Raw genomic sequence first — 20415 nt, 5'->3', positions numbered from 1 at the left:
ATAGTTCTTCAGGGTGAATTAAAATGTAATTGGTGTACCTGGCACTTAGTAGACCTTTAATGGATGCTTATTTCTTCTTCCTGGCCTTCATGTTGCTCAATTAACCTGCCTAATGCATTTAACTATTGTGAATGTATGCAGAAGAGAAGGATATTATTGTGTGCTCAGAACATCTGCAGTATAGAATGCTTTTCAATGGGCACAACATAGTTATGTGGACTTCACACTGATTTCATCAGAATAAATAGAAATTGTAAAAATTTTTGTTCTGCTTCCTAACCCCAGCATCATATAGAGACCACAATGATAGAGTCTCATCAACTGTTATCCTTCTTCCCTTCCTCCATCCATCCTTCCCTGAAGCATTTTAGATGTAAATTTAAATAGGGAACCATGGGGGAGGGAATAGAAATCATCCTAACTCCCTCCTGCCACCTCTTCCACTTTAAAGTCTCAGAAGACATTTTTGGAGTGCCACCATTGTTTTGGTAACAACACACCAGTTTTAAAGTCTTATCCATTAGTTATTGTTATCCTCTTTGACATTCATCTAATTTTCTTTTATAGGCTGTCAGCCAGATGAAACCACAAAAATATTCAACAAAAGTCTCCTTCAGTTCACAAGAGATACCATTAGCACCAGCTCCATCATACCATTCAACAGATGTGGATTTCACAAGCTATGGTATGACGCTTTCTGAATTGACTCCTCAAACATGAGAAAAGGAGGGGATTATGATATCCTGAAAAGAGCACTGGACCAGGAGTCAGGAAGCCTAGCTTTGCACTCTTCCTCCACTTCCTTAGCTCCGGGACTTGGGCAGGTCACCATTCACCTCACCTGCTATTGGGATTGCCTACTGCTTATTGAGTATGAAAGTACTAGAACAAAAAAGGCCCTCAGTAAATACTGTTCGCATCTGAGGCTTACAAACTATTCTGTAATCTCGCCAAAAGATTGTGTTTAGTGTATAAGTAATATCTCTTAAAAATCATATTCAGTCAAATGTTAGCCTTGCATATGTTGATGTAAGTTATTTGAAGACTGTTAATTTTCAGTGCTTAAAGACATGAGTATTCAGTTTCTGGCTGAATTATGCTGACTGGCAGTTGAAAATAGAATTTAAAATGAGTAATGAGTATTTCCACTTTGTTTTTATGTGATAGAAGTCCATTAAAAAAAAAAAGTGCCCTATTTAAAACACTGCTTACCAGTGGCAAAGCACAACCCTGCATGAATTTAGCAGGACTGACACCTTTATGTATTTGTCTTTTACATTTTCTTCATAAATATTAACTCACTAAAAATTTAGCAAGCAGGTATTATTTTAAAGCACTAGATTTTTGCTAAAATACTTGATGAATATGGTCAGCAAACTATAACCCATGGGTCACATTTGGCCCACCATCTGATCTGTTTTTGTGCGGTCTGCAAGCTAAAAATGCTTTTCATATGTTTAAGAAGTTGGAAAAAGTCAAAGAGTGTTTCATGAAAATTATCTGAAACTCAGACTTCCATGTCCATAACTAAAATATTTTTGGTATACTCATTTGTTTACCTGTTGTCTAAGGTTGGTTTCAAACAATAAGGATAGAACTGAGTAGCTCAACAGAAAAATGTATGGTCTGTAAACCCCAAAATACTTACTACCTGGCCTTTTACTGAGAAAGTAACCACAATGTAGACCAATTGAGTTTTGATAAGATGCATCACTTATTTGTATCTTGATAACAAATTAATCATCCTATAATTCAGTCTGTGGAAATTCTACTCATTTGGTCATCTTCTTACCAAACATTTATCAGGAGCTTGGTATGTCAGGCTTTGGGCTGGGTTGTATATGAGAGAAACACACACCAACACTTCAGACTGACTAGGCTGAGGCAGAAGTTGAGGAAGAGAAGCGCCATCACCAGCATCTTTGCCTACCTGTCCTCTCTTCTCACTCAAGAGATTAAACCAGCCATTTACAAAAGGAGTATAAACTTTGTAAAGCATTCATGAAATTATGCACTATTGCACATTGTTTTTATTGTAAATGAATGAAAAATACAGTATGAAATACATATGCTGCCAAAAGATCTAGAGTCAAATTAGGTCTATAATTTAATATTCTCCTTCTAATAGGGAATTTTTTATTGTTACTGAGGTTGTGTCACTAAATTTCTCACTCTTAACTAGGAGGCCATTAGATTAATAAGTTCCATGTGGTCAGAAAGAACAACTGTGTGCATGCTACATTATGCCAGCTGCCGGACTGGGCATCTCACACATTGTTCATTTAATTCCTATTAGAAAGCAGTTAGTTCACACACTTTTTGCATGAGGAATGAGCCTCCGTTTCACCCACCTTTTAATTTCTTTCTTGGGAACTTAAATCCACATCCTCACCACTCCAAAACCTGCTTTATTATTGTTATTATTGCTGAGTCAGAACAGAACCCTCCACAGGCTTACCTAGAGCCTGTTTCCTTTTGTTTAATATCAAGGATTGGCAAACTTTTTCTGTAAGGAGCCAGATAGTAAATATTTAAGGCTTGTGGAGCATATGGTCTCTGTTGCAGCTACTCAACTCCGCTGTCGTAGGGTGCTAACAGCCGTAGACTGGAAGTAAATGGATTAGCAGGGCTGTGTTCCAATACAACTTCATTTATGGACATTGAAATTTGAATTTCATGTCATTTTCACATTCTTGAAATGTTATTTTTCTTTCCTTTTTTTTTTTCTTAACCTTTTGAAAATGTGAAAAATCATTCTTAGCCTGCGTGCGGACCCGTGCTTATACAGATGTTTAATGAGCTTGGTGGATCTTGGGTTGGCAACCTGTGCATTAGCTGCAGCTGACCAGCAGGTGGGGCCCTTTATAATCAGCCCTTAGCTAGATTCTATCCCAGTGTAAGAATCAGTACTCATGATGATCAAACTTAGTTGTCAAAAAAGATTACATTCTCTGGAGGCTGTTATTTCTGCAAGAATCTCTTGAAACTAACACTTTGAATATTTTGATTTTTCAATTAGTTAGGTTCAGTCATCTGGAAAATGCACATATGTAGAAGTTACGCTAGATAAGGGGGTTGTGTTAAACATCTTTTCCTAGCCAGTAATTTTTTTCTCTCAGTTTATAGAGAAACCCAACCAAAAACAATGAAATAAATAAATAAATAAATAAATAAATAAATAAATAAATAAATAACAAACAATGATTTAGGGGTACCAACCAAGCTTAGTTGGTTGAATTTCAGCTCAGATCTTGATCATGGGTTCAAGCCCCGTATTGGGCTCCACACCTAGGGTGGAACACACTTAAGAAAAAAAATAAAACAATGATTTAAAACAAAAAGATTTTATTTATTTATTTATGAGAGTCCCAGAGAGAGAGGCAGAGACACAGGCAGAGAGAGAAGCAGCCTCCCCACAGGGAGCCTGTTGCAGGACTTGATCCCATGACCTGAGATCATGCCCTGAGCCAAAGGCAGAGGCTCAACCACTGAGCCACCCAGGCATCCCTAAAACAATGATTCTAAAAAGTAAACCGTGGGACACCTGGCTGGCTCAGTCGTACAGCATGAGATTCTTAGTCTCCAGCTCATGAGTTCCAGCCCTACATCGAAGGTAGAAATTACATTAAAAGATTTAAAAATTAAATCTTTAAAAAAATGTAAAAAGTAAGCCTTTATAAAATAGCATTAACTCTTTTAACAAGTTTTACAGTTATGGACCTAGCAATTAGTTCTTGAATGTTGTGTTTATGACACTTTTTTTTTTTACTATGTATATTTTTTGGGATCGCTGTTAGGTAATTCTTATTTTCAGCCATATCATACTTTATTGATTAAATCCTTTATATATCTTAATTCATTATATGCTCTCATTGAAAGTATTTGAGCACTAATTCTTCTTAGTATCTTATAACTATAACTCAGATTCTCCTCTTATACCACTCTTCATTTTCATTATGACATATGCATATATGTACTTACTCATTTAATCATCTTACATCTTTCTGTACAAGTTTTCAGGGTATATTTGAAGATTTTAAAAAGTTTAATTGTAGTTAAAAATAGATGTTTGAGTAAGGGGATAGCTATTCCCTTAATCTCAAAAGTGGGGCTCCTGAGAGGCTCAGTTGGTTAAGCATCTGCCTTTTATTCAGGTCATGATCCCAGGGTCCTGGGATTGAGCCTCTGCTCAGTGAGGAGTCTACTTCTCCCTTTCCTCTGCCCCATTTCCCTTCTTGTGCTCACTCTCTCTTTCTCTCTCTCTTAAATAAATTAATTAATTAATTATTTTTTTAAAAATCTCAAAACTGTCAGGTTTTATCTTTTCCCGAATGGGCATTAATGACTAAGCTTTTTCCTTCATGGTGCTTAGCAGGAAAAGAATGAAGTGATGAACACATGCAAACCATGCACTCCCCAGCTAATGGAGTATGCGTGCTGGGCTTCTTCTTCTACTTGCCAGTCATTCTGTGTTTAATCCTTCTCCAGGTGGTTTCCAGGCTCCTCTGTCAGTGGACCCTGCCACGTGTCCCATTGTTCCTGGCCAGGAAATGATTATAGAAATATCCAAAGGACGTTCAGGTCTTGGTCTCAGCATTGTGGGAGGAAGGGACACACCTTTGGTAAGTTCATAGAAGTGAAGTATATCCACTGTCACAGAGTTAGTTGTTGAACCTTTATCATTTCTCTGGCTTCTTCATGGCATGGAAAAAGACACAATCATAGATATGTGTGCATATTCTGGCCAGCTTTCAAGTTTTTCTCAATGTTTAATTCTCACCAGGATTTTCTCTAAATTGAGTATTTTTTATAAATGCTTATTAGACCAACAGCATTATAGCAGCATTTAGAAGTATTATTACAGAATTTAGGGGCACCCAGGTGACTCAGTCAGTTAAGCATCTGTCTCTTAATTTCACCTCAGGTCATGATCTCAGGTTCATGAGATTGAGCCCCAAGTCAGGCTCCACACTCAGCAGGGAGTCTGCTTGAGATTCTCTCTCTCCCTCTGCCCCTCCCCCCAGCTCACTTGCACATGTGCTCTCTTTTTCACAATTTACTAAATTATAAAATAAACATTAAAAAAAAAAGAAATATAACAGGTTTTAGGCCAGTGTCTGGTATATACTAATTGTAAAATAAGTATGAACTGTTATTATCATCATTATTATTTAGTAGAATGCTAGATAAAAATATACATCAGTTATTCTAGCACGATAATTTAGGTTTTGCTTGGAAATGGATCTTTGATTATATATATATATATATATATTTTAGAGAGGGGGAGGAGGGACAGAGGCAGAGAGAATCTTAAGCAGACTCCATACCCCCACAGAGCTCCATTTCACAACCCTGAGATCATGACCTTAGCTGAGGTCAAGAGTCAGATGCTTAACCAATTGAGCCATTCAGGGTCCCTATTCAGTATATTTTGATGTCACTACACAGCACCATTTTTTGGTAAAACTTTCCAGGTTTCAGTTTATAAAGATGTGATTAATCAATGCATATACATATTCGAATAGGTAATACATACACATTATACTCGTTAAATTGACGCCAAAGGATATAAAGTAGAAAGCAAATCTCCCTCCAACCCTTTAACCCTAACCCTGCCCTCCAAACCCAACCCAGGTCTCTCCCTAGAGACAAAGCTGCTTATTAATGAATATGTTTTTACATGAATATTTTGGTATTTCTTTTACCCATTTTAGTTAGTAAAGAATGAATTATATGTGCCAGACTTACAGATAAAACAAGTATAATAGGATTAGTAAAAATTGTTTTGGTTATAATAATTCCATATTAGCACTGCTGGGAAGTGGGGAGGCCCATTATATTTTCCAGTAGTAACTGTTAGGCCCCAGAAGCCCTGGGCAACTCAGGCACAACCCTCATCTCCCAGCCTTCTGCACGCTCCCTGTCACCACCCTGCTGCCTCCCACTGTCCCACCCGAACTAGGCAGGCAGCACCACACCCTGCTAGTGAACAACCCAAACAGGAATGTACTTAGAGGTGGGGGTTTATTATTAAAGGATTTTTATCTTCATCCCCCTGATTCAAGTATGGCTATAACTTTTCTCCCGAGGTAAGGATAATTTATTTCCTGAATTATTCTCCCTTGGCCTGTGCAGGAGAGCCTGCTGTGTGAGGCATCTTGCATTCACGAGGACATTTTTTCATCAGCTGGGATGGGACTGGGAAGTTAACCTGGAGTTAACCAGCTCCACAGCCAGTTTTAGCTCCCACCCTTTCATGGGCTGTGATTTAAATATGATTTAAAAATAAAGCTTAGACCAAACCACTTGAAGGGAAACTTTTTTTTTTTTTTTTTTTTTTTTTTTTTTTAGATTTTATGTATTTATTCATGAGAGACACAGGCAGAGGGTGGAGCAGGCTCCTCTCAGGAAGCCTGATGTGGGACTCAATCCCAGGATCCTGGGATCACGCCCTGAGCTGAAAGCAGAGGCTCAACCACTGAGCCACCCAAGCGTCCCAGAAGGGGAACTTCTGAAGAAAACTTTGCCCATTTCCTCAGTGACAAAAGCTGAATACATAGCTTCCTAAGCCATATCATGAGAAATGATAGTGATTCACTTCACTTAAGGAAATGAATATATACACATATTATATACTTTTTAAACATATTACATGTATCTATTATGCCAAACATATTACATGTATCTGTTATACCTGTTATATCTTTGGGGTAGTATGTATGCAGAAACTGTTGGTTGACCCTGAACGTTGACTGTTTCTCCCTCCTTCCAGGGCCTGTTTCCTCATTTTTCCAAAGAGATATCTCCAAATATTAAATAAACTGAATTTGTATAAATCTATACTTGAAATAAACCCAGGGAAATTATATTTTAAGGAAATTCTGTAGCAAATTCTTTCATGAAGAGATAACCCTCTTATTTTTTTGTAAATCTAAGTCTATACTGCTTAAAATTGGGCAGAACTAGATTCCCCATAGGAAATAGGGAATTTTTTTTCCAGTAGGAAATCTCATAGCGTGTTTTGCCTAGCCAAATGAGTTAACTGATTTTTTTCCTTGTTATTAATATGATTTTGCTTTATGTGGGTGGGGTAGATAACCTGAGTAAGATGTACCTGTGTTGCTCTTCAGTCTTTACCGTTGCATATATTTGTGCTACTGGCTACCAGCTTGGGAGCTTCCACATGATGCTCCACATCACCTACAGCTTCCTAAATGCGAGGCTGTTTACTAAATACTATATTCTGCTTCTCTTGCCACCACAAGGCAGCACCCCCCCCCCCAAATTCTTTAACAGCATTCTGAGGTTCATAATATATAGTTCTGCCTTTTGAGACTGTAAATCCCATTGTCCTTGGAAGGATAAGTACCACTTAAAAATGAGAAATGGGACACAGCTTTTATTTCTTAACCTCAGGTACCTCATCAAAAGCTGTAAGTTAGACTCCTGAGTTATATATAGCCATGTCGTTTTTTTGATGAAGCTGAACAGCAGGGTTGGGGGAGATGCTTTAACAAATAAAACCATTGTTTGCTACAGAGATCTTGTTTTTCCTTCCAAATTTTAACATGGCATATGCAGCCTAATTGACACTCTAGGTGACATTATCCAGTTAGGTCATGGGACGGCACCCAGCCACCAGGAAGTTAGCAAATAAAGATGAGAGTATCTGAGAGGAAATTAGGGACAGTGGTGAGCCACTGTTGAAAGTACCTTTGCACTTTGCACATTTAATTGTGTGATGCATCCTTCCTTTAGCTCTGATGTGGGGAAAGAGCACATCCTGAGTGCTGGTGACCCTTCTTAAGCAACTGCGCCAACTCTCCCAATTAGGGTTTCTGGGCCCTCTTTGTTGTGTATCCAATAGATACTTTTGCCGCCTTTGAAGGAATAAAACCTCTGGGACTTGGTCTTGACACCACATCATTGCTATCTGCTATAAATAATTGCTCCAGAGACAAGGCAGATGGTTTCTGAGATCAGAGAGGGAGATCTCACTTAGCATCCCAATATGTTTGCAGCCAGTCATCTAAATAAGCCTTTCAAAATAAACCAAGATAATGGTGAGGATGAGTCTCTCTGGAAGGTTTACGGGCACACCTGGACCCAATCCTCAAAGACAAACTTCTGCCTCTGTTGTTTTAATCTTATGATGTGCTCTCAGGTCTGTTTTTGGTGAATGTGGTTCATCTGTGATAGCCTGCATATGTTTGCTTCAAGACTGCCCTTTCGGGGCAGCCCGGGTGTCTCAGTGGTTTAGCACCGCCTTACCCCCACCCCCACCCCTGGTGTGATCCTGGAGACCTGAGATCGGTCCTGTGTAGGGCTCCCTGCGTGGAGCCTGCTTCTCCCTCTGCCTGTGTCTCTGCTGCGCGCGCTCTCCTCTCTCCTCTCTCTCTGTGTCTCTCATAAATAAAAAAGACTGCCCTTTCCTTAGTGCTGAGGACATAAAGTTGAGTGAAATAACCCTCTCCTTACATATTCAGTCAAGTTTATTCTACTACCTTCAGTGTTTATGGTCTAAGATAAGGGACTGGCCAATGAAAGTTCCTATTAAGGACTATGAAAATAAGGATTTTCTCTGTTAAGTAGAAAAGTGTATAATTAGGGGTATCTGGGTGGTTTAGTCAGTTAACCGTCCAGCTCTTGATCTCAGCTCAGGTACTGATCTCAGGGTTGTGAGTTCAACATCAAGAAAGAGAGAGAGGGAGAGAGAAAGGAAGAAAGAAAGAAGTGGAACTACAGTACACACTTTCTAGATTTAATTAATATGGATAAATTTTTATATATTTCTTGTAAGCCAATATCTTAATCTGTTCAGGCTGCTATAACAAAATACCACAGACTGGTGGCTTACAAACATTAGAAATTTATTTCTCATAGTCTGATGCCTGGAAGTCCAAGATCAGGCTGCTATCATGGTCAGATGAAGGCCTTCTTCTAGGTTGTAGACTTCTCATATCCCCCACATAGTAGAAGGAACCTCTGTGAGGCCTCTTTCATAAGGACACTAATTTCACTCATGAAGACTCTGCTCTCATGATCTAATCACCTCCAAAAAGTCCCACCTCCTAATACCATCCCATTGGCATTGGAGTTTCTACATATGAGTTTAGAGGGGCACACAGCAAGGAAATCCGATAAGGCATAAAATAGGTAATATATTTATTCCTATTTTTTATTTCCTTCCAACCAGCCATCCACCCATCATCTTATCTCTCCCCACCACCACCATTCTTTCTGGTCTTAGGGTGCTAGTTTGCATGAAATCTTGCAACTCGGCAGACGTGGCATATTCTGACCAATGAAAGACCAAGAACTCTTACCTCTTGTGATGTTCACCACATATTTCTGAAGCCTCTCCCTGAATCCTTCAATTCCCCTTCTCTGAAATGTTTGTTGTATCATTTATCAGAAGTCTTATCTCTATTGCCCTCAGAAGGGGTAAAACATAGTTCTCCAGTGTCATTTTGTTGTACTTATTTTGTTATCAGCCTTGGGAATTCTAGAGAAGAGAAAGAAAAATTTGAACAAATCTTTTATTTCAGAATATTGGCAGACTTGGACTGTTTTTGGTATTGAACAAGTAATGTGGAGAAAGAGCCATTCTGAACTCTGGCCATGCTGGCCTCTTTCAGTTCTTTCAAGGCATTTGCACCTGCTGTTAGATCTGTCTGAAGCACTCCCCTGATCAGTTTTAACTGTAGCTAGAGTATCCTGTTTATTTCTGGGCGTGTTTATGTGGTCAACAAGGACGTTGTTGAAACCACATCATTGTGAGGAAGAATTGAATAGAGTTAGGAAAGAGAAGATCAGAAGGGACAATGACAACTCTCTGCAAACATATGTAAGATTATCTTTTTGTGGATGATGGATACGAACAGGTTCTTCCAAGGAGCTCAGTGAAAAACAGATTTCACATTTTCATAAGGAAGAACTTTCTAAAACATCAGCTGAGCAAAGGTGGAATGAAGTATGTAGTGAGTGCCAAATCTCAAGAAATATTTTGACAAATGCAGGCAGCCACTCTTTGCAAGGATATTATTATTGAGCTTTATTTTTTAATCAGGCAGGAACATTTACATCAATAAGTCTTTTTCTCAAGGTTATGTCAGTCTGATGAAACTCATTCTCTCTCTTTGCATTCCCATCTCACAAGTTTCTCAAAGCTTCAAAGTCTTGAGTTTTTTTAACTAGAAAATAAGGCTTAATTATTGTTTGGTTTTGTTTTATGGAAGCTAGTCATTGTTATCGTTTTTAGACAGGTTAAGTTTATGAATATAAGCCCTAGTTGTTATATTTGTATTGTATCTCTGAGGTGGAGATAACTTATCTCTTTGCAAGAGGAAAACAATTATCCTAGGGCATTTATTTTGTCTTTATATTCTTGGTACCATCCCGTTGTAAATGAGGTCAATGGATGCCCAGAACAGATTGTAAAATTTAGATACTGTTAGTATTTAAAAGGCCTGGGAATGTCAGATTTGGAATCTTATTTCTCTCCATTTTTTTTCACCACCTGATTTAGTACCAATTTAATTCAGTCTCATTAAACAGAAGTTCTATAGATAGGAGAGGTATACTAGCAAGAAGCATCGAGGTAGAGGGGCTGTCACATTTCGCTACTATGTGGTAAAGTCATCCATTTAGAAATTGAAGTGAAAAATATGTCTTTTAGCTCTAACCATGTGTTCAGGTCTGCAGTCACCTCGCTTAACTCTGATTTACCATGTTGCATGCTGTTGTTTAGCAGTTACTGCTTTTGACCATTTAAATGTAGAACTGTAGCAATTTAAACCACTAGGTATTTTTTTTAAAGTAAGCAGAATAGAAAACTATTTTACATTTGATTAAGTGTTTTATTTTGCTGTTCCCCTTCAAATGAACTTTGCACGGTCTGTTTCATGAGGAGTGTGGTTTGCTTTGGCGTGTAATCCCCCAAAGCCAGGCTCCTTTTATCATTATTGCTTAAGTCATATATTTTTACACAAAACATCTTATTACCTTAGTTTTATTTTAAAATCAAAGCAGAGTTTGCAAAAAGTCTATGAATCACAGTGAAAGAATGTTAACGAATAGTACCTCTGAATTTCCAGATTTGGGCATTTCTGATCTTAAAGAATATGACTGTAAGCAAAAATATTATGCAAGCTGAGTAAAGTTTAGATAAATAAGGACCAGATGGAACTATAGGGACTTAGAAAATATAATGCAAATATTATCCCATTTCCTTAAAATAAATCTATTTCAGTATGAAAAATTATATTCATATTGATGAGTATCAACCTTTTGCTAAATCAGTCTTGGCGAGGGAACTCCATTTTAAGTAAATATAAAACAGTTTCTTTTCTGAGGTTGAGAAGGGAAAGCTTTTCAGAGCCTTAAAATGTGAAACTTTTTATATATTCATTGCAATTCTTATATTAGCTGTTTTATTGCTGTGATTTTCATTCCATATTTTAGTTACCTATAATATGTAAGAGTTTGCAATCCCCAAGCTTGCGTTTTAATCCATTGCTTTAAAACACACACACACACACACACACACACACACACACACAGATTGCTGTTACTGCTTCCTGTGTATCTGATCATTTGATCCATACTTTTACTCAAAAGAGCCACTAGTGTTGCTGATTTAACACTCATTTATGTTGTTTTAGTTAATTACCCAAGAATATTTCAGTATTTCAATATAGTAGGTACTGAACATTGTGATCTATTTTCTTTCTCTTGAAGGTTTGGTAGGTGTGAATCTTCATACCCTAACCAAAGCATATTAGAATAAATGAATAAATTGAGATTAGGATATAGAGACTTGCCCTTTGTTCCTTTTGCAGTGGAGTTTTATGGGGATTAATTGAAGACTGTGTTTTGAGATTCTTAGAAAAGCTACATAGTGAACCCTAATTTTTTAGCAAGAGTGTCCAGTTTTCAAAAAGTATGATTCCAAATATAAGTTATTTTTGACTCTTGTTGACTTCCCTTGGATAGCTTATATGACTTCTTCAGGTTTTCTGAACAGAAACAATTATATATTCAACCTATAAAGTTGGCAAGCAGAACTATATCAGCTTGACAGATGTTGTACTTCTTCTAAAGTAATAATCTTTTATCATATCCATGGCAGGAAAGCAGTATATTGAATGTACACTTGACTCTGAGATTCATCCAAATTATAAAATTAAAATAAAATGAGAAAAGTCATCTTAGAATAAATAAAATATGGTACTTATTGGCTACATTCTGCCTTAAGTCGTGCATGTTCTTATGAGATATTGAAAGTAATCTCTTTAACATGTTGCTTCTCATGAATTCGTGAGGGTATGCCAAATACCTTTTGCATCAAAGCAGGAGGTTTAAGGTGGAGCAGATTAGCATTTTTGCTTTTTACCTTTGTAATGGGTTACAAAAAATATAGATCTACGGAACACATGGAATGTAATCATAGTAACACATGCTACAGCAAAAAACATGCATTCCATCTTCATCCCTGGGTTAATCAACCTACTGCCCCACTGTAGCAGGGGAAACAGAGACCTGCCTTTGTTGATAGGAGTCCTGCCATCCCTATTATACATAGCTTGTGTTTGCATTTCTGCCTTTATCACTTTCACATGAGGCTTCCCAGCTGTGTTGTAGACAAGTATCACCAGGGAGAAGCAACAGTAGGAAGTATAGTCCGTTCTTGTTATTCACAGTAATCGTGTTCGTGTTCTATAAAGTCATAGCAAACACTGAATAGTGAATACTAAACCATTACTTCTGGGGTAAATGCAGAGATGGATTCCTCTAGTCACAACTTTTTTTTTTTTTTTTAAGATTTTATTTATCTATCTATCTATCTACCTATCTATCTATCCTGCTTGTGCTGCTGCAGCAGACAGAGGGAGAGGGAGAAGCAAGCTCCTGGCTGAACAGAAAGTCTGATGGTGGGCTTGATTCCAGGACCCCAGGATCATGACCTGAGCCAAAGGCAGACACTTAACAGACCTAGCCACCGAGGCACCCCACGGTCACAACATTTTTTAATAGTCATAAATACATAATCTTGTTTTATGTGTGTTACTTTTTAAAAATAGGTTATTTTAATATCTATTGTTGATTCATTAACATTGAACTCATGACAGCAACATGGTAACTCATAAATGCACAACAGTTAACTAACACATGTACTTTTTCCATATGGCACATCACAGCCTTCTCCTGCTTAGAAACATAAGCACTTCAGTCTTGTGCTTGGGGGATGTTTTAAACAGCAAAAGCATAAACAAAAAGCACAAAATATAAAACATGTGGCACTAAAAAGGCCACAAAAAAGGTGTATGTTCACAGCATGAGAGATGAAACAGGAAGGCAAAATGTCACCCTGTTGTACTTCACCTGGGAACAAGTGAATCAGGCAACTCAAATTTTTCACCACTTTGCCCATGTCCACAAATGACTGTTAATGCCCTAGGAACCTTGATTTGGAGGGAGTGAGTGAATTTGCAAATATGGAACCCAAAAACAGGGAATACTGACTATACTTAATGAAAATTAAAAATGTCAAGATACCAGGACTTTGCAATCTGGCTTAGATCTTGTTGGGATTCAAATGGTCCCTTGGCCTTAGCCCTGAGTGGTCCATGACTTTAGAAAGAATAACCTAGGGACACCTGGGTGGCTCAGCGGTTGACTGCCTGCCTTTGGCCCAGGGCACAATCCCGGGGTCCTGGGATCGAGTCCCGTATCAGGCTTCCTGCAGGGAGCCTGCTTCTCTCTCTGTCTCTTGTGAATAAATAAATCTTTAAAAAAAGAAAGAAAAGAAAAGAAAAGAAAAAGAAAAGAAAAAAGAAAAGAAAGAAAAGAAAAGAAAAGAAAAGAAAAGAAAAGAAAAGAAAAGAAAAGAAAAGAAAAATGAAAGAATAACCTAAAGGGGTGCCTGGGTGGCTCAGTCAGTTAAGCATCCATTTGGACTCTTGATTTTACCTCAAGTCATGATTTCAGGGTTGTGAGATCGAGCCCTACATTGAGCTCTGTGCTGGACATGAAGGCTCTTAAGATTCTCTCTGACTCCCTCTGCCCTGCCCTTCTCTGTCTCCCTCTGAAAAAGAAAGCAAGAGAGAAAGAGAGAAAGAGAAAAGAAGAACCTGAAATATCGGGCAACCCGGGTGGCTCAGCGGTTTAGCACTGCCTTCAGCCCAGGGCCTGATCCTAGAGTCCCGGGATCAAGTCCCACGTTGGGCTCCCTGCATGGAGCCTGCTTCTCCCTCTGCCTGTGTCTCTGCCTCTCCCTCCTCTCTCTCTCTGTCTTTCATGAATAAATAAATTAAACGTTTAAAAAAAAAAAAAAAAGAACCTGAAATATCCCTTAGCATAATCTTTCTTAAAAATCAGCAGTCTGGGGATCCCTGGGTGGCGCAGCGGTTTGGCGCCTGCCTTTGGCCCAGGGCGCGATCCTGGAGACCCGGGATCGAATCCCACATCGGGCTCCCGGTGCATGGAGCCTGCTTCTCCCTCTGCCTATGTCTCTGCCTCTCTCTCTCTCTCTGTGTGACTATCATAAATAAATGAAAAAAAAATTTTTAAAAAAAAATCAGCAGTCGGGAAAAAAATTAGCAGTTGGGGGGTCCTCTGGCTGGCTCAGTTGGTAGAGCATATGACTCTTGATCTCAGTAAATTCAAGTCCCACATTTGGTGTAGAGATTATTTAAAATCTAGGGACTCCTGGGTGGCTCAGTGGTTGAGCATCTGCCTTTGGCTCAGGTCGGGATCCAGGGGTCCTGGGATCGAGTCCCACATCAGGCTCCCTGGAGGGACCCTGCTTCTCCCTCTGCCTATGTCTCTGCCTCTCTCTGTGTCTCTCATGAATAAGTAAAATAAAATCTAGGAAAGAAGGAAGGAGGAAAAAGTAAAGAAAGAAGAAAAGAAAAACAGCAATCAATTGTATTCTTAGCTCACCATAATTATAGGAAAAATAGAAATTAAAAAACAGACCAAGACTAGTGTCATTCATCCTTAGAGACATGACTTTCAACCACTCTGACACACATTCCTTCCTTCATGCCCCATATAGACAGACCCCCTACAACCTTAGGTATGTATGAGTTGGAAGTCCTCATTAGCAATTATTCGACATCCACTTGGCCGACACCTTGCTTGACATTATATACATAATCTCACTTCATCCTCAAACCCTAAAAGGTAGGATTTACTCCATTTTACTGATATAGGAACACTGGTTCAGTGAGGTTAAATACCTTAATAGAAGTATCACACAGTTAGGATAAGTGGCAGAGCTGATCTCTGAACACAGGTTTATGTGGCCGTATCCAGGATTCTTCCCACTGTACATTGCTGTGTTCCATTGTTTGCAGCCTGGAAAATTCCTCTGGCAGACTTGATAGAGTCTGTAGGAGGCTAAAATTGATCATAAATTTTGTGCAACTCTTTCCAGTTTCCTTGAATTTGAGCTGGCCAGTTGACTTACTTTGACCAATAGTAGTGAAAGTGGCAGTGAATGACTTGCAAGCCTTAGCCTCCAGGCCTTATGGCTTAGCTCTTGTCCTCCTGAAAGACTGCCATGTTGCAGACCAGCCTAGACAGGCCTCCTGGAAGATGACACACCTTTGGAAAGAAAGCACATGGCGGGAGAGGGGCCCAGCTGTCCCTGCTGAGGCCCCAGCCAACCTGACTACAAACTCCTATGAGCCCAAATGATACAGCATAGAACAGAACTGCCCCCTGAACCCAGCCCAAAGTGCCAGCTCAGGGAATCATAGACAAATGGTTTGTTTTTGTTTTAAGCCACTAAATTTCGCAACAAAAGATAACTAATCCAGAGTCTGACCCAGCCCTCCCACTCTCCCCAACCCAGTATCCTTCTGATCTCTTTCAGCCTGTGAGTTGGGATGCTTCTGCTCTGCCATTTAGAAGGAGGTCTTATTATTCCTAGGCCAAGCAAAGCAGAGAGAGCCATTGTTTTGTAGGCTAAGTATTTGCCTACAAAACAATGGCTCTCTCTGCTTTGCTTTGCACTCCATATGCGTTCAGTTTTAGAGGTGGAATGACTTTAGAAACCATGTATTTCAACTCTGTGCTTTACTGATAAGTGTCATGAACAAAGTGGTTAATGTAGAACCACTTGCAAAACTGGCCATTCAGAGCTTATGAGAAAAATTAACTCCTCTCTTTCTCAATCCTGGGTCCTTCTTCCACAACATACCCCCCCACACACACTTTTTTTCCAAATCATATTCTAATTGAAATATAATAGGGAAGCTTGGTTTTTGGTTGGTCCACTTGTTTTTTCCAAAGAATTTGGCCACAAGGGGTTTGGGACAGAAAAGCATCATGTTTTAAAGACATTCATCACTTTACTTACATAAGTTTAGTCTGGAGCCTATCAACTTTGTTCAAAGTGAGATATTCTTTCGCAGTTTTAACCCACACTTTTCTTTTTAAACTCTCTAACTACAGTAGACATCACAAATCAGTAACTTAATACATCTACATGTGTTTTTCGGCATAGAGGGGAAGGTCGTTTTGATTTGCACAGCACCGAGCACTTTACTACCCTGCTATATTATCACCCCTCGCTGGTTTGGCCTTCCTGCTGAGAAAGTCGTCTACTGTATAGAAGACACGTCTGTATCATTTCTGAACAGCAACAGCCACAGAGGGGAACTCTATTAAAAGATGTTTAAAAGGAGCATTACTCCTCTAAGACTACAGATCTGAACCATGGTTTCTTCCAGATGGAAAACAATGCCCATTTTATACACAATCTTTTTAATCCTTCTTTGGTCCTCATGGGTCTTTCTTATTAGGAGGGATTTTTCCCATAAAGCAGGGAAATAAGACATAAAACTCTTTGGGGACTGCTGGTAATATGTTTTCCCCCTAAATGTGAAATTTAATGTGAAATTTTTCTGTAGTTAAAGTGTCCCTTAGGATTTTTTTTTTTTTTCAGGAGAATGGGGATGGGGGCTTTTATGAGTATGGCAAAGATTGGGTTTAATTCTAGAGTGATCCAAATTAAAGAACTGCCTACAAGCAGTAAAATTAAGCTGTATATACATGGTCCTTTATAGTAATACCTAGGACATAATGCTTTATCAAAATTTGGTTCTGAAATGCTTGTTGAAACAATCCACTGGATATCTAGAAATGTAATCTATAAAATCTCATTCTGTGGAGAGAGTTCACCTAGGCAAGGGTGCTTATTGCTATTCGTCAGTCCACAGAAGACCCGTTACTTTTTCTAACACATGGCTTCTTTAAGGGTTCTGGGCCTGTGGTAACCATAATACAATTGCCTTTTGCTGAATGACTGGTATGTTGATGAGTTGCTTTATCTACTTGTTGGCAGCTTGAACAATAAAGAAAATGGTGGCAGATGGGCTGAAGTGTCTGATGACTTTGACCATAAGGGTCCATTACTGCGTGTTGTAAAATTCTTGACCAGCAATGCAGAGTTTAAATCCCCCTGGAGGAGTTTGTGATTTTTGTGGGGCTCAGTGATAAAGTCCCACATCCTTGACTTTTGAAATTGTTCTTTGAGGGGTGCCTGGTTGGCTCAGTCAGTCAATTAAGCATCTGACTCTTGATTTCAGCTCAGGTTGTGATCTCAGGGTGTGAGATTGAGCCCCTCGTTGAGCTTGGCACTCAGCACATAATCTGCTTGAGATTCTCGCTCTCCCTCTACCCTTCTGCCTCCCTCTGCCCTTCCTCCTCCTTCAAAAAATTGCTCTTTGAGCTAAAGCATCCTCTAGAAATTCACATGGATTTAATATCCATGTGTGACGGGCATTTTGATTGAATATCACTAATATTTTGCCATTAGAAGCTTGATTGGGATTTTTAAAAACAGAGAAGCTTGGTTGGATTAGGTTAAGATTATGACGTACCCTGCCAGCCTCCTCTCTCTGTACCATTTTGATGCCTTTTTCAATCTCCAACCAATTTCTTGATAATCATTTAGCAAACATTTACTCATTGCCTACTCTGGGCTCAGCACTAGGATACAAGGAGGAATTGGAAGGTTGCACTGAGCTAGGGTGTCATACAGGACCTCAATCCATGAAGAAGCTCTTGTGATACTGTGATAAGTTCAATAATACTAAGAAATACAGCAGTAACCACAGGAAGGTTGATCAACCTTTCCAAGGGGAGAGAGAGAAACTTTTGTAGAAGAGGTGGCACTTGCCTGGCTCAAGTACAAGTTCATGAAACAAAAGAGGTAGCAGATGAAAGAGACCATGACCTTCAAGCCTTTGGTGACTTTGTACTTTCCAAATATAGATATATAGACCACCTCCATAAAAATACACAAGAAGCTTAATATTTTTCATTTCTTTTTTTTTAAAGATTTTTTTTAATTTATTTATTCATAGAGATGCAGAGAGAGAGAGAGAGAGAGAGAGGAAGAGACACAGGCAGAGGGAGAAGCAGGCTCCATGCAGGGAGCCTGACATGGGACTCGATCCAGGGTCTCCAGGATCACGCCCTGGGCTGCAGGCGGCGCTAAACCACTGCGCCACCAGGGCTGCCATATTTTTCATTTCTAATTAGGGATATATGGTGACTGAAGGACAGTGTTCCAGAGAATCTTTTCAGTGTATGCTATTTTGAGTCTAGTACCCTCTATGTATATTATTTCTATTAAAAAATACTTACTGTTTTAAGAATGGAGACATTAAGACAGCGGTGCCTTAAATAATATGTTAAATTTACTAGCCAGCTACTTCTTCCTGTGTGTCTGGTTAAACCTGTTTCAGACAGAAACTGATGAGAGAGAAGTTTTTAAGCAGAAGACTTTTCCTACGTATCTGAAATCCACCTGACCCCCTCTGATTAGGAATAACCTAGTATTTGAGAGATTCTCACTGATAAAATTCTTCCCTGGCATCAGAGTTGGCCAGTCACAAATGAGTCATCTAGAGTCATTTAGAGTAGTCATTTAGAGTAGTAGTCATTTAGAGAAAAATTGTTGGTCTTGTCTCAGGGAGTAAATAAACAGATCATCTTACTTAAATTTCTCTTGTCCCAGTGAAAATCACAACTACCAAGAGGAGGGACGCCTGAATGGCTCAGCGGTTGAGCATCTGCCTTCAGCTCAGTGCATGATCCCGGGTTCTGGGATCGAGTCCTGCATCGGGCTCCCTGAATGGAGCCTTCTCCCTCTGCCTGTGTCTCTGCTGCTCTCTGTGTCTCTCATGAATAAATAAATTAAATATTAAAAAAAAAAAAACTACCAAGAGGAAATTAGTTTCTGATTGTATGTCAGTCTTGGTCATCTATAAATGATTCTTAAGTCTGCCATTAATTAGGAATTAATATGTTTTTGGACTGAACAACTTTTTATTTTAAACTCAATGCATCCCTTGTATATAATTTTCTTTTATAGCTGTTTCTGTAGGAAAAAAAATCATTCAGTGAATAATATGGATATGCAGAAAGAGGATGGAAAAAAATGAAAGGAAGGAAGGAAAGAGACAAGAATAACAAACAGAATTAAGAGAGAGACTCTGTGTTGGACTGGGGAGACTCGTGCTCTCTGTAGCACAAACCCCGAACCAGGTACCAGCACTAGCAAGTGAGGTCCATAGATCATCACCGCACCTCATTAAGCCAAAGGCTTCAATTTTCACTTCCACAGTTGTCTTTTTGTTCACTCTCTATAAAATGATCAGCTTATGCCCTTAAGGTTTTTGCTGTGGAGTTGAGGAGACAATAATTCAACAGAATTGATGCCATATGGAAAATCCCAAGTTAGCTTTTATACAAGTGCAAAATAAAATATTCAAAACAGATGAGATGCTTGCAGTAGTGGTAGGAACACAGGCTTTGGTGTTAAACAGTCCCAAGTTGGAATTTGATCTTTCCTACTTAGAAGCTGCAAAGATCTGGTCAAGGCTGAATGCTTCTGAGCCTCCATATCCCCAATTGTAAAGGAGACTAATAATACTGCACTTGCTTCCTTGTTATGAGGATTGAATGGCATGGATGGGAAGCGTGCAGCAGCTTTGGCACAGAGGTATTAAATAAATGAGATGTTCTCACTTCCTTACTATGTGCTGGCATTGTACATAAAGCTTTATGTGTAGATAATATTGTTAAAACCATATAAACATGAGGAAGCTAAGGCCTGTGGAGTCTTCCCAAGGCCCATGGCCAGAAGTAGCAGGGCCAGGATTTGGACTAAGAAATCTGACTCCAGAGACTTAGCTCATAATCATTTGTCTCCACAGCCTCTCTTCAGTGTAAGCCAGCAACCCACCCACAGGGAAATGATTAATACACTGCTTCTGGAATAGATGCGTTTTAGAAGAAGTCATTGGTACTGTTAGACAGAGTCACTGAGGTATTCTAGGGTGAAGGAATGTTATTTAAATATGCAGAGATAGGAGTGGGAGAGAAGGCACTCAGAAC

The 20415-nt window shown here is 39.1% G+C and overlaps 1 protein-coding gene across 6 annotated transcripts in view; it reads left to right on the top strand.

Moving 5' to 3' along the window:
* PATJ (PATJ crumbs cell polarity complex component) overlaps positions 1-20415 on the top strand; it is a 356206-nt gene that overhangs the window by 285899 nt on the left and 49892 nt on the right. For all 6 annotated transcript variants that reach the window (XM_038537344.1, XM_038537342.1, XM_038537341.1 and 3 more), the window contains 2 exons: positions 568-685; positions 4489-4622. In XM_038537344.1, the coding sequence (XP_038393272.1) occupies positions 568-685; positions 4489-4622 (252 nt within the window). The remainder of the gene's footprint in view (positions 1-567; positions 686-4488; positions 4623-20415) is intronic.

Source organism: Canis lupus, chromosome 5 (assembly GCF_011100685.1).
Source record: "Canis lupus familiaris isolate Mischka breed German Shepherd chromosome 5, alternate assembly UU_Cfam_GSD_1.0, whole genome shotgun sequence".
Taxonomy (NCBI): Eukaryota; Metazoa; Chordata; class Mammalia; order Carnivora; family Canidae; genus Canis; species Canis lupus.
Note: the sequence above shows the minus strand (reverse complement) of the source record. Positions and strands in the feature narration are given on the sequence as shown.